General features: G+C 48.1%; 1 protein-coding gene across 2 annotated transcripts; it reads right to left on the bottom strand.

Annotated features, from left to right (window-relative positions):
• Window positions 1-106: 106 nt before the first annotated feature.
• DCAF12 (DDB1 and CUL4 associated factor 12) lies at window positions 107-17,594 on the bottom strand. 2 transcript variants are annotated; one of them, XM_082242083.1, is made up of 9 exons: window positions 17,245-17,594; window positions 13,326-13,580; window positions 9,508-9,714; window positions 9,111-9,171; window positions 6,911-7,104; window positions 5,428-5,493; window positions 4,138-4,300; window positions 1,412-1,590; window positions 107-301 (listed from the first exon to the last, which is right to left on the bottom strand). In XM_082242083.1, the coding sequence occupies exons 1-9, from the start codon at window positions 17,311-17,313 to the stop codon at window positions 143-145; spliced, it is 1,353 nt and encodes a 450-aa protein (XP_082098209.1). In that variant the 5' UTR covers window positions 17,314-17,594; the 3' UTR covers window positions 107-142. The 2 variants fall into 2 exon arrangements, with proteins under 2 accessions (XP_082098209.1, XP_082098210.1); XM_082242084.1 differs by lacking the exon at window positions 17,245-17,594 and adding an exon at window positions 14,854-15,438.
• Between the last annotated feature and the right edge of the window lie 646 nt (window positions 17,595-18,240).

The following is an 18,240-nucleotide window of genomic DNA, read 5'->3' as shown; positions in this document are numbered from 1 at the left end:
AAAAGAAAAGAAAAGGTTGACCCCAAGTTGCATCAAAACCAGAAGAGAACAGTGTAGTCGTCACACAATTCCTTTGTGTTTTAAAAAAGAAATGCAGAGGGGGAAATAATTTGCACGAAAGATCTTTGTTTGGAAATTGTTCTTAGCTCCAGAGACCAGCATAATTCCCATGGAGTCCAGACGGAAGGGGACCTCCTGCCACAAAGAGTTTCGTGCCAGACGAGTCGTAGCAGTGGGTGTAAACAGCGTTTGGGAAGGAGCTGATGTCTGAAAAGTAATTCCGCCAGGTTTCATCATGATTCTGTCAAAGGAAAGGGCAACAACTGAGTCAGTCATGACCTTCCCCGCAACTGGCTGCTGCGCATCCCCGGGAGCACCCAAAGGGAACTGGGAAGCTGCCGACCAGCTCAGAAACCCAAGCTGTTTAACAAGATGGAGAACAGCAGCAAAATAAGAGCCACCAATTTAAGCTGAAGCTGGTTTTCAGCCTAATAATAATAATAATAATAATAATAATAATAATTATACCCCGCCCATCTGACTGGGTTTCCCCGGCCACTCTGGGTGGCTTTCAACAGAATATTAAAATACAATGGTCTATTAAACATTAAAAGCTTCCCTGAACAGGGCTGCCTTCAGATGTCTTCTAAAAGTCTGGTATTTGTTTTTCTCTTTGACATCTGGTGGGAGGGCGTTCCACAGGGCGGGTGCCAATACCGAGAAGGCCCTCTGTCTGGTTCCCTGGCTTCTCGCAGGGAGGGAACCGCCAGAAGGCCCGCGGAGCTGGACCTCAGTGTCTAAGCAGAACGATGGGGGTGGAGATGCTCCTTCAGGTATACTGGACCGAGGCCACCCGACCCCCTTTTGATTAAGAGGCAAGTCCTTTTCATAAGGCAAGTGACTAAAGTGGCAGGTACAGGAAGGTGGCAAATTCACACAGGCCTGCTGCCCACCAGGCGAGGCTTTCCACTTCCTCTCCCTTTAAGGAGGGCCTTTACACTTTGTACTGCACCTTTAAACGGGAGCGGCACTCTCACACCCTCCTAGCACAGAATGCCTCACTCTGAGGAAGGACCTTCTTAGCCCTACCTAGACCAAGGCAGGATGGAGAGAGGAGGATCAAGAGTGCTGCCACCAGAAGGGAGAGGAAGGGATGGCAGCAGTGGCGGGAGAAGATGCGGAGAGGGCGGTGGCGCAATCTCTTGCGTCGGCTCTGCGGACCAAACTCTTACGGAAAGGAGAAGCAAGCGCTTCGAATAGCCTGGCATATCCGTTCACTAGAAAGAGCAAACAACTTATTTCACCTGTACCTGGCAACGCTGGCAGAAACAGAGCCCTCAGTCAGTGGAAGAGCCCTTAAAAAGTAGTCCTTGTGGCAAGGCTACCTCCGTTCAAGCTGCAAGCTACTCACCAGCCAACCTTTGCCAGTCGACAACTTGAGAATTTCACTTCCTCCTAATTTTGTTCCGTAGCAACTGTGCGGTGGCTTTTCGTCCAGGAACCTCTGGGCTCGGATGTCATAGAACAGCAAGGAACCCTGCCCGGTCCCCACCGTGATAATGTGTTCGTAGAAGCTCACAGAGCGAATACCTGTCATGGAATGGGAGATGGTTAATGGCAAGATCTGTGCCCATGGTTTTCATCATCATCATTTCAGAATGCTGCCTTCATTTTTTTCAAAAAATAAAAAATCTTCAAAAGCATTTCACTCATTCTAAGAGAGAAAATATTGCCCAGGATGATTTTCCTCCAGCATTTCCACAATTTTACAATTTTTACAAGGGAAATGAGGCCTCAGCAAAAAAAATGGGAAGAATATTTATTTCCTCCCATTTTGTTTGCCCCCCCAAGCTCTGCAGACAGCTGACTTGATGGCAGTTGGGCTCCTTATATCAAAGGACACGATGGAGTTGCTTCTACCTCATTAATGCCAGTTCAGTGTGGATGATTATTCAGAACAGCTAAAAATGAAACCTCCACCTTTAGCAGCAGTCTACCTCTGCTTACTAGAAGGGACGCGGGTGGCGCTGTCGGTTAAACCACTGAGCCTAGGGCTTGCTGATCATAAGGTTGGCGGTTCGAATCCCTGCAACGGGGTGAGCTCCCGTTGCTCAGTCCCAGCTCCTGCCAACTGAGCAGTTCGAAAGCACGTCAAAGTGCAAGTAGAGAAATAGGTACCGCTCCGGCGGGAAGGTAAACGGCGTTTCCGTGCGCTGCTCTGGTTCGCCAGAAGTGGCTTAGTCATGCTGGCCACATGACCCGGAAGCTGTATGCCGGCTCCCTTGGGCAGTAAAGCGAGATGAGCTCCACAACTCCAGTCGGTCACGACTGGACCTAATGGTCAGGAGCCCCATTACCATTACATTACCTCTGCTTACTAGGTGGTGGAGAAAGATAACACGGTTATCACCCTGCCAGGTTTGTGAGCAGGAGAAAAGGTCACAGACCCCCTTGATTTGTTCCAGTCTGTCAATGCCAATGTACTTTTCTTAACGGGAACCTGAATGTCAGCAACTGCTGTGGTTTATGTCTCATTAGTAGCAAAAAAATGCCCCTTTCCACATTACAAAATAAATGAAGGAGATAAACAATATGCCAATTAGCTGGGGTGGTGAAGGGGGGAGTATACGAGAACAGATTTTGAAATTTATGATACTTCAAAAACCAGTCTCAAAATTCTGAACGTTAAATGATTTAATGTCATGCACAGGCACAAATGGTACCTGGAGATAATGGGAAACCTTTTCTCGTGTGCACCCACTCTCTGAACTATTTTGGGCATGAACTTCTAGTCACAGAACCTTGCTGCTGAGGTTTAAGAACATGATGAATTACACTTCAATGCCGCAGTATACCAAACTGTGTTATTTAAAAAATACAGACAGGAAAGAATTATTATCGCACAGCCCTGAGCCAGTGCAAGGTCTGCTTTGACTTCTTAACGTATATCAACCAACATGAGCAGCCAGATGACGTGGCCTATGCCATCAAGTGAGGCCCAAGATTTGGCTAAAAATAAGGCCTTGGCAATCATAAAAGATCAGCGAGGTTCTGGGAAGTATAACTGAACAAAGAGGAGAAAACCCAGGGATTTTGGACAAGTCAGCTTCATTTTGACACCAGGAAAGATGTAGGAACAAAACAGAACAATTTAGATCCTTGAAAACATTAAAGTGGTGCTCAAGAAAAGACATAGATTTAATGAATGCCATGCCATATTTGATTTTTTTCTCTAAAAGTGTGGCACATCTTATTGATAAGCTGGAGCCAGTAGGTTAAGAGATCTACATTTTAAAAAGACCTTTAGACACGGTGTCTCATAAGACATGCTCATAAATCCAACCTGGAGCAGAATTAGGTTTATATAACTGCTTAGAAAACTGTGCACAATCTGCCTGAGTAATATAAGAACTCCAGTACTGATGTTCTGTACTATCACAGCAATACAATAGTGACTTGGAGGCAAGAATTTCAAAGGGCATCGAAATGGGAAACTCCAACTACTTCAGAAGATATGATCACAATTTAAAAATGAATTGATTATTGGGGGAAAGGGCAGAAATGGAGATGCTGGAATTAGTAATCGCAAAGACCTGCAGTTGGGCAAGATCCATCACAAGAACTTGGGGAATGAAAGCAGTCATAGCTGACAAGTTGTCCATGCAAACAGAGCTCTCACCATATAACATTGTATTAAAAGGAATACGGTGGACGCTTGGGTTCTGAACGGGATCCGTGCAGGATGCACGTTCGCAACCCGCAGCATTTGCAACCAATGTCTGCGCATGCACGGGTTGCGATTCGGCGCTTCTGTGCATGCGCAACCGCCGAAACCCGGAAGTAACCCGTTCCGGTACTTCTGGGTTTTGGCAGTCCGCAACCCGAAAAAACATAACCTGAAGCAGCTGTAACCTGAGGTATGACTGTATTAAGAACAACCCATGGGGCAGACTACTTCTATACTATTTGGCAGAGAGGAGATCCTTGCAGGAGGACCAGCTTTCCTCCTTCCCACTTATAGAGGATGTACAACACCATCCCATTGCCAACATCATCCAGTGAAGGAACGCTGTAACAGATTGCCTCGTGTTAAGGCTGAAGCTCCACTGCTCAGGTTTTCTCACGAAGAATCCTTACCACTGCCTCGCTCCCTGGAACAGACAGACTTGACATTGTGGGAAGGCTGCCTTGGGTCCAGAAAGGAGACATGTGCCTGAGATCCAACAGCGTACACAGACCATTCCTGACCATAGGCCAGACACACATTCTCCCTGCAGTACGGTAGCTTCGTTGACAGCAGCTGGGGGGGAAATGAAGACAGAAAACAACCCACATGAGAAGCAGTAGAGAGGACGATGAACAATAGAATGCAATGAAGTATCAAGAAAGTATACTTCCTTGTATTCAACTATTAGATTTTTAAATGTTTGCCAGCCAGAATTAGCAGGCCTTGCAAACAAATAATAGGAGAAATGAAGTGTATTTGCAGGCTAAACTTGCTTACAGAACTGCTGACAATCAGTGCAAACAATAATGGACTATATGGATCAATGGTTTGACTCAGTTTAAGGCAGATTCCTATGCCCCACCTTTCAGGAGAAAATATGGATCCACCACTGAAAAGGCCCTGCTCCATTACCTGCCAGTCTGCTTAACCTGTGATGGGCCAGTAAGCAGGGTATCTGAAGCAGCTCTTAAAAGCAAGCAGGCAATTCACAGCCATCCTTATCGGCAACCTGACAGAACATGCATGGTAGAGATCCACCCTTGCTGTGAGCAGAGCTTGTGTCACTGACAAGTTTTGCTTTCTCTCCAGCCATCACTCTAAGCTGGTAAAAGGCATCCTAGCCACAGACATTGTGTGCCCCTCCATACACAGCACCGAGCCTAGGAGAACCCCCAAACTATGTGCCTGGTATTTCATGGGGGGTGCAACTCTGTCCAAAACTGACTGCAAATCTCCACCCACTGTAACAGTTGTCACTGGGAACACAGCAGATAAGAGAGCCTTTGATAAATCAGTCAGCTATGCTTTAGAGCAGACATGTTCAACCGGTCGACCATGATCGACAGCTCGATCCCCGGTCAATCCCGGGATCCTTATTGATTGCGGGATTAAAAGAACGGGGGAATGAAATGTCTCTGCCACCCCCCACTCTCTCTCTGTTCCTCCGTCGCGTCAAGCGAGCGGTGGGTTGGCGATCGTTTATGTCAATAGGGGATACGATGACTGGGTTTAGCGCTGCGTGCGTTTGTTAGATGTCGCTTTTTCAGTGAGCACCGTATGGCATTTCCCCTTTTAAAAAGTTCAACAATTCTGGTCAGCCCTCCCAACAGTCAGGAAGTGCTGCAATTTAGCTCAAAATTTATTCAATCCCAAATCAGGAATAAAGCCCAGCATACATTTTTCCCACGCTAGCAGGTTACCTTTGAAAGTGTGTATTCTGCTTTCCAGAGGTGGAAATATCCATCCAGGGACACTGCTCCCAGCTCCTAGAACAGAAAGAGCTTTGTAATCCACTCGGCCACCGCGGAAGATCCATGCAGAGTACCAATCAGTATTAAAAGTCTGCCAATGTACAATGCTAAAACAACTGAGACCCCATCTCAGAATCTCAGCACTGACACAAACTCATCCGCCCGCCCCATCTGCAATGTGGGTTCAACCACCATTGACCTAACATGGATGGTTTTTTTAAGGATTACTAAAGTAATTTAAAACAAAATGCTTTGGAAAAGGGATAGGGAAAGTGCAGCCCTCCAGGTGTTACTGGACTCAAACTCCCTTCAGCCCCAGCCAGCACAGCACAGGCATGATGGGACTGCTTAGGGAAGTTTTTGAATTTTTTTGCTGTATTGTGTTTTTAATATTTGGTTGGGAGCTGCCAAGAGTGGCTGGGAAAACCCAGCCAGATGGGCAGGGTATAAATAATAGGTTGTTGTTGTTGTTATTTAGCAACATCAGCAGAATCACAGGTTGCGCACTGTAATTTTTCAGTGGCTTCCTGCAAGCCATTAAAATTCAGAAAGGTAGCACGGGAAGAAAGAACAGCACAAGCTTATATCCAAAAGTGGTCAAGAGAAGAACTGCATGCACCTCTAGGCTGCTGTGTGCAGCTCTTAAGAATCCAGAGTGCCCTAGTTTTTATTTAAAAATGAAGCACTCAGCAGTTTCTAGACCTCAGAATCAGAGGCACAGGTTGCAAAAATCTGGTGGCGAAAGCCAAGCAGGACTGCCAGATAGCCCTTATTTTAAAAACAAGTCCCTTATTTCACAACATCACTGCTCCACAGAGCCCATGGGGCATGACACCCTCAGTGCCTTTGCCATTTGCAGGGCAAATAACTGCATCTGGCTTCCCCCCTTCGATTTCAGTGTCTGCGTCAGCAAACCAACGGGAAGCACAGCAGGCGCCTGCCTCAACGTCATCACAATTTTTAACATCTGTTTTATTTGCAACACCTGCAGAAATACGGGTGTTCTTCCGCCTCTCCCAGCATCAAGAATTTGCATTCTGGAGCAGGCCGGAATGATAGAATGGGCGAGAGGTGTTTAAATAAAAATACAAACGGCGGGGGGGGGGGGGTATCCCAGCTGGGCGTTATTGGGGGAGGAATGTCCCACATGCGAATTCCTGGGAAACTCAAATATGCCTTTTTTTTGTTTTGAGCTTTCAGCACACACTTTCTCAGTTACTTAATGTTTCAGCCAGAAAAGGAACCAAAGGATTGAGAGCTAGAAAGTGGGGGTGGGAGCAGAGTGCATCATAATAATAATAATAATAATAATAATAATAATAATAATTCCAACGCTGAAATTCTCGGGATTGTAGCTACTTTCAACATATTTCCAGCACTGGCAATGGGAAAGTTATGGTCAGATACCTTGAAACATATTTATCTTACTGACCTTGTTCTTGTTGTTGAAAGCTAGTGCCCGAACCTTGCAGTTGTCCGGGTTGGTGTTCTCCTTGGGGATGTCCTTCAGAGCCCTGTGTGTTATGTGAGCATAGACGGGAACTCGAGACAAGTTGCGTCTTGCATCGCTCTTGGCTAGGACTTCATCCGTCACTTCCCAGAGCCCCATTGAACCATCTCGGGAGCCTGCATGGGACAGCAGACCCAAGGACACATTAAACACATGCCCTCCTAGTATTATGCCGCTCTCTGACTGCGATGGGGCACATGTCTAAATAAGAGGCAAGCGCTACGTATTCAGTCACGCACCACTCATAACGCAGCTCTCTGCCTGCCACAGGCCAAGCCAGGAACACTGCACTGTCTATCTTGGCGCAGGATGTTCCAGGCAAGCAAGGAGAGCAGAACCCCCAGTTTACCGCAGAGAAAAGGTTGTGCACACAGAATGCATTCCAAAAGGGGCACACATCTGGAATTCTTTCAAGATTAATTGAACTCTGACAGCCTCCTGCAACCGCCTGTTTGGTTAGCACACTACAGAACAAACTGTGTAAACACAGTCCTGCAGGGCAACCTGACAAAGGCACAACTGTAGTCTTTACAGAAGGTTGTAAACAAGAGCAAAAAATAAAGATCATGCCACAGCATCCTGGCAGTTCTCCACTGGATGTGTTACAGTGGGACAAAGTCCAGTCAGCCTCCACTGCGAGGGCTTTGGAGCTGTGCTGAATGCTGTCAGCGTCGCTCAGTACATCCTGTGGGCTGTTTCTCAGCTTGGCTGTAACACAGCGCAATTATAATCACTATGGAAGAGTGAAATCTGCCATGGTTCATTTGCTATTCTGAAGATATGCAAATGCTGCAACCCATTATCACAGCATACTGTGACACAGGAAAAGCTACCCGGGCTCAGAAGCCCATTTTAGCTTCCAGGCGAGGAAGTGGCAAAGCAGAACTGGGGCCAAGCAGCCCAACTTCTAAGAGCAGGTGTGTGGTGCAAGTATCAGTATTTCAGAACTTTAGGATAGAATTGGAAGCAGTTTGGCAAGGGGGGGGGGATGGTGGTGGTTATGGGATATCCTCTGAAACCTCAAGCCCCTACCCTTTCTGTGTTTTTTTATAATATTTTATTAAGTTTTATCAATAAGGAGATTCAAAGGAATACAAAAACAGAAAAATACAAAGTAACAAAATACAAAAATACAAACATTAAACACAAAAAAGACAGGAAAAAAGGGGGGAAGAAGCACATAAAAAAGAAAAGAAAACTCCCTCTTTTTAAATTTCTCTTTAGTTAACTTATTTTCCTGACTTCCTCGCGCCTCCCTTTTTTGTATCCCTTTTCTTAAAGTTTAGTTCAGCAAATTCATCCTACCCTTTCTGGTCACAGAAAAACCACTATAATGTTCAAGGCGTGGATCCACAATGAGACTCAGAAACTAAAGGAAGCCTAGGCAGGTCTTTCAAAAGACTTCAGTGCTCTCTCCACAGTTTCTTGGCCACTTTGCCATGGCTAAAAATTCACCTTTCTGCTAACTTGCAAGTGGCCACCTATCCCTCCATGCCTAAGTCCATGCCCTTATGTTCTCTGCCGAATTTTAGAATTGAATGACAAAACTCCCGGGGAGCGGGGAATCTAGCTCTTGGGTGCCAAAAATGTGAGATTCGCTCATACAAGCCAAAACAAACTGCAAGGGGGTAGGAGGAACTCTGTGTGATATATACTTTGCGGAGGACACAGAGATGTTAGAGACATCTAACTCCTTGCAAAAAGTGCAGTTTTCTTTTGGGTTGATGGGTAGGGGGAATATGGAAAAGGGAGCTGCCACAATCAGCTTAAGTACTTAAGACAGATATGATTAAAAATTCAAAAAGACACATCTGAAGCCTCAGGCATTCTACTCCTGTGTAAAAGCAATGGGCATGCTAATCGCCATTGTCATAACACTCCATGACCTGGAAAGCAACTCCCTGAAGCAGGAATCTTCCCGGTTTTCACAGAGGCTTCCTAGGATGTGGAACCCTGGAAAAGGATAGAGACAGGGTGGGAGCCGAGTTTACCACGCACGTTCCCACTCCTGTTGGTTTTACACACGTGTACAATGCCTGAAGGGGAGCTTGTGAGCTACAAGAGAAGCTACAGTCCGTTAGATGTTAGGGCGCACAGAAATAAAGCCATTAGCAGAAGTTACCAGAAACAGCCATGGTGTCACTGATCCATGCAATAGAAAATATCCAATCTTTGTGGCCGTCCTAGAGAAAGAAAGGAAGGAAGAAATGAGGATGCAGGAGAATTCTTTCAAGGCAAAGATTTCATATATCAAGGTAAAGGTTTCATGTATTTCCTTAAACATCAAATAAATGCAACTGCTTTTCTTGATAACAAGCATGCAAGGTTATAAACAAGTACACAGGACGTCAACCAAGTCCAATTCCCTGCAATCTCCCACTCAGCTTCACAATATTAAACATTCCAGTTATGTAGATGCCCTCTTTAATCTGCCCATCATCGAATGGACCCATCACCAGATTGAGACAGAATTTCCATGAAAATGAAATAAAACGTCTGAAGCATGTAGGGGCACTTACATCTCCCACGCAGACAGGATCAAGTGTAGGCAGGCGATAAATCGCAAGGCTGTTTGGGTTGTCACCTCCCGTAGCCAAGAGGGTCCTGGAAGGGTTCAGCTCAATGGCGTGAATTCCGCAGCCCTGCTGGTTCACCATGTCTGGTTCTCGATCCTTCAAAATTGGAATCTTGGTAATCTGACCCGTCTGGACATCGACCACAAACAACTGGAAGGAAGGAAAGAAGGGAGGGAGGGAGGGAGGAAGACACACCTGTGGTCATTCCTAAACCTGAATCTGCACAGAGAACACTGTGATTATAGGACATTTTTAACCAAACATGCTTTGCATGAATAGAAGAAGCAGCCCATGCTTTTGTGGTAACATGCCCAAAGATGATAAACAAAGAACCAGGAAGTCACTGGTTCAATTCTTCTACCACCATCCACAATATAGGGATAGTGCTGGCCAACCATGCAGGGCTGTTGTCAGGATTTAAGCAAGATAATGTGAAACAGCGAACACTGAAAAAGCATATTACTGTTAATATTTTTTCTGCATCAGGTGAAGATGACGTTGGTATTCCTTCCCCACAACAACTTTGGCACCACCAGCAGCTGGGATCTGACAGATCACCTGAGGGAATGCAATCCCACTACTGTCTCCATTCAAAGTGCAAGCTGGGAAGCTACTCAAGCATGCTCTAGCTCAGGGGTCAGCAAACTTTTTCAGGAGGGCCGGTCCACTGTCCCTCAGACCTTGTGGAGGTTCCGGACTATATTTTGGAGAGAAAAAAAGATGAACGGATTCCTATGCCCCACAAATAACCCAGAGATGCATTTTAAATAAAAGCGCATATTCTACTCAGGTAAAAATACCAGACAGGCCCCACAAATAACCCAGAGATGCATTTTTTAAAAAAGGACACATTCTACTCCTGTAAAAACACACTGATTCCCGGACCGTCCGCGGGCCAGATTCAGAAGGCGATTGGGCCAGATCCGGCCCCCAGGCCTTAGTTTACCTACCCATACTAGCACATGGGAGGCAGGAACCCAAGTAAGCACTTGTGTGCTCTGGAGATCCAAACGTAATAGAGAGAAGGGGAAATATGCAACCCACCAAACCACACTGCAGCACTGCTACCTTCACACAGATCTATCCTGCTTGGCTGCCTTTCCTCCAGATCTATTAAGGAAGAGTCAACAAGAGGTTGCTTGCAGAGCCTGGCGTGCTAACTTAGCAGGTTGCAGCTGCCTACAAAACAGATGCTTTGTTCTGCTCTAGGGGAACGCCGTGAAAAATACAATCAGGAAGCCAAATCACAGGGGCCCCTTTTAGACACCGCATTCAACCAACGAATATTTCTGCAAGGGAAAGGGCTGTAGCTCAGTCATTCCAGATTCGATCCCTGACCTCTCTGGACACATCTGGGAGAGGGGCTCCTGTCTGAAAACCTGGAGAGCCTCTGCCAGGCACTGACAACAATACTGAGCTCTCTCCATGGGCCTGGCTCTATATACATACGGAGCATTTTTATGCTGCTTTTCAAACATACTGCTTTTCTGCATCCCTGAAGGCTAGAAGTTCACTTTAGATAATGAAGAGCTAGAGTTCTGAGGAGTAACAAAAGCCCATCAGCTACCCAGAATTCCCTCTGGGGTCTTGCACAGCCCAGCTCTGTCAGAGGGCATGCAAGCCATTTTAATTCGAAGTTCCGTTTTTAGACTCAGGCAGAACAATCCAACAAATGCAGTATGTAGCACCACGGGCAGAAGCATAATATGAAAGTAATAAATTTTAAAAGGTCAAACAAGAAATCCTTAAAAAACTGATGGCAAAGCAACAGTCCCCGTTATGAAAAGAAGAGGAAGCGTTTACATCATGGGGTGTAATTCTGGAGTAAACTACTAATTTCAATTTAACCATGTAGTGTGCAGAAACCTGTATATGGGGGGAAGAGGTTATCCAAGTATTTCCAGGTTTGCTTTACTACTGGTCTTATTAGTGGATGAATGAACTTGTTTCATTATCCTAACTGTAGCTAGGAAGCCTAGCAAGTTGCTCACTCAAAGCTAAATCAATTCATGCATGAATCAGACACAGAATCCATTTTCAGATTTGAAGTGCTCCTTGCAGAAAAGTTGGCAGCAGCAGCAATGCTGTAGACTTGGACTGGGAAATTTTCAGTCCTCTGCTTCTTGCTCAGGCATGTAAAACATTGCTCACCAGATACAAAACTCTTTTCCACAAGGTCTCAAGGCCTATTTCATGCTAGCTTAGGAACCCAAATTATACAGTTCAAATTTGAATTTAATTGAAACTGCTTAGTCTTGCTCAGCTCATCTGTAAAACTCAAGCCAGCTGATGCAATTCCCCTACATATGCTAAAAAAACCTAAACACGTGTCTTCAAGACCATCTTCCGATACAATTCATACCCTGACTTCTTCAATCAGCCTGACCATTCCAGTTCACCATGCATCTCTCCACTACATTACACAAACTAAAACCCAAATGAACCAAAAATGAACTTAGTCAAGTGTATCAAACAAGCAGGAAACCAATTTTTTGCATGTTCAATTGATGCGCAACCACTAAAGCGCAGGTAGTTTTGAACCCAGAAGAGGACAGAATGGGACATGCTCATGCGTGCTCCGCCAACACGCACAAGGGCCAGGAATGCAACCCCATGATAATAGAGGGTTGCCTATATGTAAAAATTTCCCATTTAGAAGGATTGTCAGTGAAATGAAAACATGGATTTTAGTGCACCAAATTGAAGCTAACAGCTCAACAAAAGAACTGTGAGTCAAAAAGTGATCTGTGCGTGTTCTACAATGAAACTGGCATTCACACAATTTAAGAACACATGAAACAGTCTTATACGGAGCCAGATCAAGATTCTCTGCTCTGATTAAATGCAGCATTATTTCCCGCATGATTGAGAAAATTAAAACTGACAAATCACCAGGTCTGGAAGGCATCCACCCAAGAGTTTTTAAATTAGAAACGGCTGACCTCCAAACAAAAATAAGTAACTTGTCCCTATAATCAGCCTCCATAAATGAGTACTAGAAAATGACCAATGTAAAACCTATTTTGAAAAAATGGATCACATATAAGCTCATGGAATCAACTGGCAGCGATTGACCAGATTAAACAGACCTTGGGGTTGTAACTGGATTGTTCAATGATGCCAACAGAGTGAGAGACAGCAGTGTAAAGGGTGAATTTTATGCTAGGGATCATTAGGAAAGTGAAAAAGAAACTTTGATATCATGCTTTTATACAAAACTATGGTGCAACTGCACTTCAGCTACTGCCCACAGTACAGGTTGCCTCACCTCAAAAAGGGCATTGTGCCACAGAGCATATACACAATAACATAGCCTTCGATTTATGGTAGATACAAGCAGGCTTGCACAGGAAACCAGGAACTGCAGGCAGGAGAATAAATGGGCTGGCAGAGGAGGAAAGGTCTCTCTACCATACTAGTAAAAAAATAATTGCAGGCTAGGAGGTTCTAGCAGTTTATATACAAGGCTGAAATAATACAATAATGAATTTGCTTTCAATTAAAGACAAACGTTGCATAATTATTACTATACTGTATCTTTATTCCTACCCTGTCTTTTTCCCTAACAAGAACTCAAGGCAGCTTACAGATAAAACTAAAAGGGAAAGTAGAAAGCGTGTATGACAATGCAGCAAATGCTAAGAAAAAGCAGGCAAGGTTTTAAACGGTCTCACATTTGTCTTTTTCTGAACAGTTTGTGTAGCTACACAATATCCAGGAGCGGTTCTAGCTTAAGGAGATAGAGAGAGATTTGCACTTACTGTGTTGCATTTTGTCCCACACACCACTTGCCGGTGATTCAGCCACTGAGATGCAAACACTTTATTGAGGGTCCCAAGGTGAAACTCTCTTTCCTTCAGGAGACCGGGCAGTTGCTGGGCTGCATATCCGTGCAGGAGTCGGTGGTAGCTGGACTCATCCTGCATCCGAACCTCTCTTCCTTTCAGGTAGCATACCAGTGACCTTTTAACTGGGGGGAGCCGCTTCCTTTTGTGAGCTGAGTGGTCCCAGCCATACTGTGGGAGAATGCCAACAGTTCATGTACAGTAACTTACTGCCTTGAAAGGATTCTGCCTATCTGCCCCAGAGGGAAGATCCATTTCATGTAACATCAGAGACCCCTTAAGAATTTGACACATCTTCCACTGGACCAGAGTAATGTTCTAGGATCTTGCTCTACTACATAAATAATAATAATGATAATGATATGTCTTCATAAAGATCTTAAACCAGTGTTAACTGTCTTGACTACCACCCCTGGGAATCCTGGGGATCTTTTCTCAGGGCTCCCCCCCCCCAAGGAATCTTTCTCTTAAGATGTTCCCTGCCTTCAGAGGTTAGATGGGTGGCAAACAAGTGAAGGACTTCATCTGTGGTGGCTCCCACTTTATGCAACACCCTTTTCTCTAGCAGTATTCACATGGCACTGAATTGTTTTATTTCAGATGTCTTGTTAACACTTTTTATTGTCTTATACATATGATATACATGCTTCTTGACAATCTATTGTAAAGTGATAAGCATGGGATTTTTAGCTCATTTTACATTTTATGGTTAATTCATTTCTAATTACGACCAGCCATTCCCTCGCTTGTTTACCATCTAGCCCGAAGAGTTCTGGAAACCTAGAAAGGTTGCCCGTCATTTCGTGGCATATTGGTTTGCCTAATAAAGGTATTGATTGCTCCGATGTGGATTTTGGAATTTTACTTACTGGCCAGTATAGCTACCTTTACTTTCTGGGCATTATCGTGCCTACACCTTGGGTTAAAACAGAAAATAATGAACCATCGGTACCATGAAGATGGACTACAATATGGACGTCTGCAGAGGACCAAGATGTGTTCACGCAAATTTACATTTTCAGCTGACCCAAACACCTAAAGTTTAATTCCCGGGAAACAGTAAACTGCATCTAAACTGTAGGTCTTCAGGCAGCAGGCCTGACTGCTACTTACATCATAGAATGCTCCTCCAATACACAAAATTGAAAATGAAATCCCTGCACAAGGGAAATTGGCACGTTGGCTGCACCCAAGCTTCCAGATGGGCTGCTTTGTTGTTGTTGTTGTTGTTTTCACCTACAGGGATTTCCACCCCCTCCCCCTTTCTGGATGGAGGACCAATCAATCAGGCAAGTCTTAATAGTCTTTGCCAGCGGCTTCTGAAGGACTCTGCCCGGCTCGTCGTGGCTACATCGGGGAGCGAGGTTCGGGGAGATGGGGGCCTTGGCTTGTCGCTCAGGCGGATGCCCAGCTTCCCTTTCCCCTCCAGCCCCCGAAAACAAACCTGATGCGCCCTCCTCTGGCCAGCCAAGCCCCGCCTCCACCCCCTCCGTTTACACGCGGTCCGCAGCATCGGGAGCCCGGGCGGCGTTTGGGCACTACTGGGCGGAGAGCAGCGGCCGGCGCGCCTGGTGCCTTCCTGGCGTTCGGGGCCAAGGCGGTTGCAAAGCTCCGAACGCCGAATCCAGGGCTCGGGCGCTCCCGAGAGCCGCTGGCTTCTCCTTCGGGCTGGAGGGAGAGAGGAGGGGAGCAGGTCTTTCCAGGGGGCGGCCGGGTAGCAGGCACCGATCAGCCCCCCCCCCGGCGCTCTCCAGGGCGCAGCTGCGATGCGCCCAGGCCCCCTCTCCAATTGCGCTCCGCGACCACCACCCCAGTCCAAGGACGCGTCCAGCAACCCTCGCCACCGCCATTGCAGGTGGCAAGAAGGCCCCGGGGGTTGGGCAACCGGGAAGTGACATCTGGCTACTGCGCCGCCGCCTCCACCGGCACCGATCCGGGCGGCTTCATCGCCCTTTCCAACTCCACGCACCTCCCGCAGTTTGGAGAGATCAGAGCCAACTGGGAGGAGCGCGGTAGGAAGGAAATGGAGCCTGCACGTTCAGGGGCAGTCTACCTCTGAACGCCGATAAAGCAAGCGGCGGGAGGAGAAAGGGTCCCCACGGCAGAAGAAGGGGATGGGAAGACAAGGCGCTGGGGCCCGCGGCTCGGAGCTAACGCGCGCGCCAACCCTCGCTTGCTTTCTTTGGGGGTGGAGAAGGAGCGACGGGACTGGTTTTGTTTGCCGATTTCATTGTTTGCGCTTTGAGCTGGGGGGCAGCTGCAAATAATGGAGACAATGGAGCAGTCGGGCCCTCTGTCCTCCAAAGCAACACACTATCGTGTGGATCGATCGATCATGATATTAAAGTTATGGGGGCGGTGTCGGGTACGGATCGAGGGAAGCGAAATATACAGTACTGCAAACTGCCTTGGGCACCTTGGCGGGAATCCGGTACCTACAGGAAATAGGTAACCCCACAGATCCGCGCAAACATGTATGCGCATTGTTTACTCCTCGCATTTACGCGCCGCTTTACCTTCTGTTTCGCTCCCCTCCGTTTCTCCCGCTCCCTGCCGCTGCCCCCACAATAACCTGCACGTTACCTTATATCATATATTGATTATACACTGAACTACATTACTGATTGATCCGCAGGGAGCAGAGGACGCGCGTCTGTATTCACACGTATGTTTCACGCACGCCTATGTCCCCTGTTGTAAACAAAAATTGCCCTTCTCCCTTATGGGAGATCCAAGAGCCCATATAGAGTCCTTTGCAGGTTCTCCATCGGTCGGAGAAGATAACAGAGGCCAACCAGAGAAAATAGAGAAGCAAAGCAGCTCGTAAGCCTGATCTTTATTGAACTGTTGCAACCGGGTGCTCCTCTTACACGCAGGAAAGGAGGAGGAAAATTCCTATCACCCCCCACCCCCGTAGAAGAAAAAGCAGGCTCTGCCCATCTGGGGCGGAAGCCCCTCACCAGGCTGCTTGGCCCCCGTCCTCCGACACGACCACCCCAAAACAAGCCCCCTCCTCCCCAACCAAGTCCCAAGGGCCAAATACAGTATTGGGAGGCCAGCCCCCCGCCTCCCCAAAACAAGCCCCCCTCCCCAACCAAGGGCCAAATACAGTATTTGGGGGGCCAGCCCCCACTTCCCCGCCTCCCCCAAACAAGCCCCCTCCTCCCCAACCAAGTTCCAAGGGCCAAATGCATTATTTGGGGGCCAGCCCCCCACCTCCCCAAAACAAGCCCCCCTCCCCAACCAAGGGCCAAATACAGTATTTGGGGGGCCAGCCCCCACCTCCCCGCCTCCCCAAAACAAGCCCCCTCCTTCCCAACCAAGTCCCAAGGGCCAAATGCATTATTTGGGGGCCAGCCCCCCAGCTCCCCAAAACAAGCCCTCTCACCTCCAACCAAGTCCCAAGGGCCAAATACAGTATTGGGGGGGCCAGCCCCCCACCTCCCCCAAACAAGCCCCCTCCTCCCCAACCAAGTCCCAAGGGCCAAATACAGTATTGGGGGGCCAGCCCCCCACCTCCCCAAAACAAGCCCCCCTCCCCAACCAAGTTCCAAGGGCCAAATGCATTATTTGGGGGCCAGCCCCCCACCTCCCCAAAACAAGCCCCCCTCCCCAACCAAGGGCCAAATACAGTATTTGGGGGGCCAGCCCCCACCTCCCCGCCTCCCCAAAACAAGCCCCCTCCTTCCCAACCAAGTCCCAAGGGCCAAATGCATTATTTGGGGGCCAGCCCCCCAGCTCCCCAAAACAAGCCCCCTCCTCCCCAACCAAGTCCCAAGGGCCAAATACAGTATTGGGGGGGCCAGCCCCCCACCTCTCCCGCCCGCGGGCCTACCTGCTCTCCTCCGGGCCCCGCCGCGGGGGCCGCCGCCCTCCTCTTCCTGCTAACTGTCTTCCTGGCCATCTCCGGCGCGACCCCGGCCCGGGCCCCGCATGAAGGGGCAGGGGGAGGAAAGGGCCGCCCGCCGCCGACGGAGCATGGGACGGAGCCGGGTCGCCCCCTCCCCTTCCTCTCGGCCTGGCCTTGCCTCTCGCTTTCTCTCCCTCACCGAGCCAGCGAACGAACGACCGACCGACCGCCCTCCACAGGCCCGCTCGCCCGACCGGGCGCCGCTCACGGCATTTTGCGCCCGGAAACCGAGACGGGGAGGAGGGAGGGCGGGAAGGCGCTTTACGGCCCCGCGCGCGCTTTGCGGCGCGTCCGGCCAATGACGCGCCCGCCTGCGCAACAGCCGCGCGGGGTTGCCCGGCAACGGCAGCCTCGCCCCGCGGGAGCTCTTCCGAGGGGCGGTCCCTTCGGGGTGTTGCCGGGCAACTGGAGGGAGGCAGGCGTACCAATACTCTGCGCGTTGGATCCCACCCCCAGGGGCTCATTGGCCAAGGCGCGCGCTGAGGGTTGCTTATGGAGCCCCCTGGAGGGCAGCAGAGGAACGCGCGCCTGCTGCGTCCTCCCACAACAACTTCCTTATTTAGTTTAAATTAAATATTGTTCTTGGGCTCCATGATCAGTGCAGATGGTGACAGCAGTCACGAAATTAAAAGACGCCTGCTCCTTGGGAGAAAGGCGATGGCAAACCTAGACAACATCTTAAAAAGCAGAGACATCACCTTGCCAACAAAGGTCCGTATAGTAAAAGCCATGGTTTTCCCAGTAGTGATGTATGGAAGTGAGAGCTGGACCATAAAGAAGGCTGATCGCCGAAGAATTGATGCTTTTGAATTATGGTGCTGGAGGAGACTCTTGAGAGTCCCATGGACTGCAAGAAGATCAAACCTCTCCATTCTGAAGGAAATCAGCCCTGAGCGCTCACTGGAAGGACAGATCCTGAAG

Source organism: Podarcis vaucheri, assembly GCF_965113315.1.
Source record: "Podarcis vaucheri genome assembly, chromosome: 11".
In the NCBI taxonomy this organism is placed as follows: Eukaryota; Metazoa; Chordata; class Lepidosauria; order Squamata; family Lacertidae; genus Podarcis; species Podarcis vaucheri.
The sequence above is the reverse complement of the archived record's forward strand: the minus strand, read 5'-3'. Positions and strand labels throughout refer to the sequence as shown.